The sequence below is a fragment of the Rhinolophus hipposideros genome (genome assembly GCF_964194185.1).
Source record: "Rhinolophus hipposideros genome assembly, chromosome: 12".
Classification (NCBI taxonomy): Eukaryota; Metazoa; Chordata; class Mammalia; order Chiroptera; family Rhinolophidae; genus Rhinolophus; species Rhinolophus hipposideros.
The window spans coordinates 58360272-58366621 of record NC_138058.1 but is presented as its reverse complement, the minus strand read 5'-3'; the positions used below and the strand labels follow the sequence as shown (position 1 = coordinate 58366621).

The following is a 6350-nucleotide window of genomic DNA, read 5'->3' as shown; positions in this document are numbered from 1 at the left end:
GACGTGGCGGGCGAGACCCCGCCTCTCGCTGCCGGGGGCTCGGACGCCGCCGCGGGGGGGCTGGGAGCGTCTTCCCGGGCGGAGCTCCGCGACTGCGCCTGCGTCCAGAGAGGGTGGCGCGACCGGCCCCGGGGCGCAGCAGCTGTGGCCGAGTAACTAACTGTCCCGGGAGCGAGTCCCATTCCCGCGGAGGGGTGGGGGGGGGGCAGCTTCTTCGGACTGTGTGGGCGGATGAAGCCATTGACTGTTGACAAATCTGCCGGCCTCGCCCGGGGACGGGAGGGTTAAAAGAGACAACGCCTGTGAAAGCGCTGTGCAGACTGAAGTCCTCTCTATACCAGCGTTAGCGCTCTGGTAATCAGGAACACGGGCGTCCCCAGGTCACCACCACCAAGGATGAATAAAACTGGCCCGGAGTGCGTGTGCACACCAGCCGCCGACCTGCGCTCCTCTCCCGGCGACAGCGACGTCCTTCCCCGGCGCTCCCGAGGCCCTTCTGACTGGGCTCTGCCTGCAGGTTCGCCCCACGTGCAGGGCTCCTAGTGGCAGTGTTCACTGGGTGCTTAGGTAACATAATCTTTAAAAAATAATGCAAATATAATAGGGCAGTATTGCACCCTTCCCCAAACTCGCAGCATCTTAAAAGGGTCAAAGGCCGTTGGTAGAGCAGTGGGGTGGCCGGGTAGAGTGTTGTTACAGGGTTAATTTCATCCTTCCAAAGTCAGTGTGACAGTATTTGGAGTAATTAAGTTAAAATGAGGTCTTTAGAATGGGCCTCAATCCAACACGACTGGTGTCCCTATAAGAAGAGATTAGGACACGGGCCGGAGACCACTGTCTACAACCCAAGAAGAGAAGCCTCGGAAGAAGCCAAACCTGTGCACACCTTGATGTTGGATTTCTGGCCTCCAGAACTGTGAGAAAATTAATTTTTATTACTTACGCCCCTCCCTCCTCAAAAAAGAATGAGCTATTTTCTGATTCTCTTATTGGATCTCTTTAAAAGTTGTTCATTCCCAGGTTCTGGCACCCTCCAAAAATTTAAATAAAAATAAACTAATTTACTCCTAAAAGCAAAACAAAACAAAAACTGGGAAAAGGTTATCCTTGGAGTCCAAAGTTTCATTTAACATTAAATGTCACTATTAATATTAATTCCATTGGCAAAAATTTACTGAGAGCCTGGCAATACCAGGTCTTTCTCTCATTGAAATGTACAATAACGCTGTGTTAGAATTAAGTATTCCCATTTTACACATGAGAAGACTGACCCAGGGGGATTCGGTGATTTGGGCAATCCCCCATAACAGGATTTCCCAGGTCGGTCAGTTGGGTTCAGCAGTCCAGACGCTTCGTACTGCAATACCCCTTCTCAAAGACAGTACAATTGCATGCAGAGTTCAAGTGAAAATATGTTCCAAGGGCTGTGAATCCAGTCTAAATGTGATAAAATAAGTCTTATTACTTTCAAAGACTTAATGTTTTTCTAGTCTATGTCGTCTCAAACATCAGCCCTTATAAACTCCATCGTCAGGATTTCTCTCTTTTAATCCTAAAAATGAATAAAGAAACTGGCACCTACCCCAAATGCAGGTCTCCCTTTTGTTTTTGATTTTTTTTCTTTTTAAGGAAAGTTCTTATGACCAATATTTTTATTATCATTGCCAAATGTGGGTCTAAAGCGCAATCTTCAGAGTCCTAAGCCTCAGAGTAGGAATCGGAAGAAGGTATATTGACAAAATATGGGAAATAAGTTTACACGTCTTTGATTTCTGAGATAAACTGTGAACAATAAATGGCATCCCTTTCCTTTTATTGTTTGAATAACAGAGACAGTTATAAGTATTTGTCCTGCACACATCTAATGAACTACACTAACACATTTTGAAAAATATTATTTATTCATGATCTTTCAGAGCATTTAAGCTCTCCAAAAAGGCAGTATGTGTGTCTTTCTGTTTCTGGCTATGCTTTTGCTTTTCGTCTCTCTTCTTTATGAAATTGTCAGCCCGCCCTCTGAAACTATTCTCTGAAAATATGAGGCATCACTGACTCATCATTTCTACATTATAAGGCTAGAAGAAAAACCTGTTGTCTAGCGGCATTTAGTCAAGCAATTACTTTAAAGTCTAAATACCTATCAAAAAATACTGTAGCTAATGGCTGACATTTAAAAATCTCCAGTCAAAATTGACCACTAGTTCTAGTTCCACAAATGTTCTCGTGTAGCTCTTTTTATTTCTCTCTAGCTCTTTGCACAGGCGTTTCCCAACTATCTTGTATAACTTTCCCTTGTCCTTCAGGTGTCAAGCTCACACCAGAATGGTGGCTTATAATGATTTCAAAAGACTGGGAAAAGTGCCTCTCCTCTGAGCTCTGGTATGTCCTGTCTTTAGACCTATCATGACACATGTCATACTGTATGGAAGTTGCTGTTTATTTACTATTTACCAGGTTAGGGGATAAGATTGTTGAGAGGTCTGTGTCTTGTTCACCATTATAATTCAGATGCTTGTCATCGTGCCTGGACACAATATACTCTCAATAATATTTGTTAAATAAAGGAATGAAGGAAGTAAGAAATGAGAAAAACAGCAGTATACCTGGGTCCCTATACTAAATAATTCAACATGTAAATACGGTCCAATTATATTTAATAGTTATATATTTTGTTTTGTATATGTACATGTGTTTAGCTTTTATTAGAACACTTGAAGTGCACAGATTTGTTCCTACTAACTTAGTGAAATACAAAGTAAGGCTAAGAATATAACTGCTTTCCTCTTGCTTTTTCATTTTCCCCCCAGTTGATGCTGAACTTGAATCTAGGTCTTATAGAACTTCTCTAGGATGTACTGTTGTGTTATTAGACATTGCAAATCTAAGTCCAGAGAATTTTTAAAAGGATTCTCACGTGTGTGTACAGATTTTAAAGAAAAATTGCATGCTATTTAGAATCAGAGGATCTTCTTACTTATCACCCACCACCACTCACTAAACACCTTTTGTTGTGTTGTTGTAAATTAGAGGATACTATGCAGCTTGAACCCGAACTAGTTTGCTAGCACATTGTGAGCCATCGTTTTAGAAAGTCAAGAATTGGTCAGTCCTCCTTGGGAAGCCTCTCCTGGAGAAGATTCTACATCCTCTTTCCTCCTCCTCTGTCTCCTTCTTTTGGATAATGGACTGACTCTCACCTCCATCCGTACCACCCTACTGCTCGTTAGGGTCCTGTGCTAGTCTGGTCCTCAGAGAACGGCCACACTGTACCCTTCTTTCTGCCCTCCATCTCTTTCTCAGGTGCCACCAACTCACTCTACAGAATTCAACAATCATTGCTCTGATTTTTAAAATTAATTGTGAAGCATTTAAGCTTTGTGTTTATGGTCTCTGTCTTTGTTTATGAATGCACATAAAATAATCAAACTCCTCTAAACGTAAAACGTTGTAAGAACCTGAAACCTTGGGCATATCTATACATCTATTCACTTACCATTTACTTTGCATAATTGGGTCCTAGTCAGGCATATCTTTACCTCCAGAGGACTCCCTTGAACACCCAAGGCAAATACTGTTCTAATCTTTCTTCTATGCATTGCTTTTTATTTAGTTTTCATAAAATTGTAGTCATACTCCAGTCTTTTCCTCACACTGACTCTTTGTATTATAAATTATGAATGAGCATAAGCAGAGTAAAATCTTAGCAAGACCATGTACAAGTGTCACTGTTGTGAGCTTTCATACTATAAGAAATCCTGTTTAATTAAACGACTCTTGTGTCCTATAAATTCAAACAATTTGGTAAGATTATACGAGTATATTAGTTAAGATACAGTTTGGCTGTAAGTGAAGGTAGGAAATTCAGGGCTAAGATGAAACTCAGAAGAGTCAGGTACTCCTGCATAGTATGGTGTCCATTCCAAAGTTTACCGTAGAGTTCAATATATGCTCAAGTTCCAGCCATTGCATCCCAATTCCAGTTAGAAAGAAGGTGAAGAAAAAAAGATCATGCCCTCTTTCCTTAAAAAATAATTTTCTAAAATTGCACATATGACTTCTACTTACATGTCACTGACCAGGACTTAATCACAAGGCCAGATGTAGCTGCAAGGGAAGCTGAGAAATTTAGCTTTTATTATAGCTGAACATAGTCCTAGCTAAAAATCTGAAATTCTATTAATATTCAAGCAGGAAGAAATGGATTTTTAGAGGCAGTTAGCATTTTCTCTCGCAGGTACCTGCTAGCTGATTTAAGCAATCCCCATTTAATAAATATGTTATATTCCTAAAGCATGTAAATAGGATATTTGCAATCTGGTAAATAGTGGTTGTGTTCCCAGATCTGCTCAAAAGCCTATTGAGGGATAAAGTAGTTGAAGCAGTGTTCACCACTGAAAAAGACAATGGAAAACTATAAACATGCCACTTGTATCTTTTAAACAAAAAAATTTTTAAGTCCATAATTTAAACTGCTAGACACCATCTCTGGTTGACCTGCTGGTACCTCAAACTCAGCATGATCCAAACCGAACTAACTCATCATTTCTACCTTTTCTCCCTTTTTCCAGTCCCCTGGTACCCTGATCCTCTTATTTTTTCCTACACTAGTTAAAATCACTTCATTTTTAGTTAGTTACAGGCTAGAAAGTTCCAGGTCATTTGTGATTCTTCCTTCTGTGACACTGTCTTCTGATACAGACAGATTCACACACACAACCTCTGACTCAGTGGTCATGTTCTGCGTATTTCCTTTCTATTATCCACCACTATGGGCACAGTTATTGAAATAGACCATTTCAATCATCACCAAATTTGACTGCCTACAACTGATGCCTCCCTACTTTCTGTCCTACATTCTTTCATTCAGTTATTCAAGAACCATGTGTGGAGTATCGACCGTGTGCCATGTGTTGTGCTGGGCTGAGGACAGGGAGATTGAAGAGGGGGTGGGACTAGTTCTTGCTCTCAAAGAAGTTCCAGTCTGTTAGGGGAGACAGAGGGGCATACCCAGGTCAGAGCGGTGGGAGCTCTCTGCCCAGCATCCAGGCGATGAAGAGGCTCATTGTCAATGAAGAATTAAAAAACAATACCCAAAACAGCTAAAAGCCAGTCTGTTTCCTATTATCACCCAGTGACACCCATTCTTCATAATGTCAGTGATAAAATACTTCCCTCCCCCTAAATCTTTTATTGACTCAAATTCTAAATAAGTGTTGTGATTACCACTGAGTTTTAATTACATATGTATGTGTGTATGTACGTATGCTTCAAATTAGCACATTTTTATTACTTATCCTTTGATAAACATTATAATGCTCAAGAACGTTAGTTCCAAGAACTCCTAATTATACACATGTGGATTCAGTTACAAGAGTTCTTTTTAAGTTCTTAAAGTTTCAGAATCATTCAAGCTTCCTATGGCACAATTCATATCTTCAATCCCTGTGGTACTACATATTTCTGTGTTAAGACGGGGTTTAAAATAATGATAGCACAATAATAATGAACATGAAAAAGCAGACCTTGCGTGACTTCAATCCTGTCATTCTGTGATGACTTGGGATTTCTGTTTGTGTTTAAAATGTTTTAGGTATAGAGACATCTGAAAGCTACTTAGCTACTCAAAGAAACAAAGGCATAGACAGCCTTACAATATCTGAAATCTATTACGAAACAGGATTTTTATGAATCTGGCAAACTTATCCTTATGTCTAAGCCTTTTCTTGACTATTTTCCTATATGCTGTTTCATGTAAAAGAAACTGTTTAAAATTAAAATTACTATAGTGTTGTCTAGCAACTGTGAGCATATGTAGATTGACAAATCTAGCAGCACTGACTATTGAACATGAATACATGAAGATCAATTTTTGCAGAAGTTATTTGCAAATCTGCAGAAGTTAAATGCTTGAAAACAAAGGCTAATGTTATTCTTAATTACTTTGACAGACCAACATATAAACTACACCCTTTAAAAAAAGTTTTAATGTAATTGAAGATGTAAATCCGTAACTTCCCCCCTTTTTGTACTCTAATCTTTATTACATAATTAATTTATTCATCTTTTTTTAACTGGCAGGATGATATATATAAAGTTCAATAAAAGAAATATCAGTGTGTTTCTTTTATGGCCTTTATTATTATTTTTTAATTTCATGATTGTTACTAAAAATAATTTCATCATATAAAGAAGAGGATTGTTTTTTAAAAAATTATCTACTCTGGGTGTTCAGTATGCTATGTGTGCCACTGGAATAATTGACCGGAAACAGATTATTTTAATTATTTTAAATGAAATGATAGATATCATTATACCAGTAACTTAGACATGGATTGCCTGGAGGGTGCTGT

General features: G+C 39.2%; 1 protein-coding gene across 7 annotated transcripts in view; it reads left to right on the top strand.

The window, feature by feature from the left end:
• Nucleotides 1-80: 80 nt before the first annotated feature.
• Nucleotides 81-6350, top strand: part of WDR43 (WD repeat domain 43) — a 50553-nt gene continuing 44283 nt past the window's right edge. Inside the window, exons 1-3 of one of the 7 annotated variants that reach the window (XM_081068783.1) lie at nt 81-567; nt 810-916; nt 2304-2379. In XM_081068783.1, the coding sequence (XP_080924909.1) occupies nt 2336-2379 (44 nt within the window). In that variant the 5' untranslated portion in view covers nt 81-567; nt 810-916; nt 2304-2335. Of the gene's footprint in view, nt 917-2303; nt 2380-6350 lie in introns of all 7 variants that reach the window. The other 6 variants (XM_081068781.1, XM_081068784.1, XM_081068782.1 and 3 more) reach the window with 6 other exon arrangements.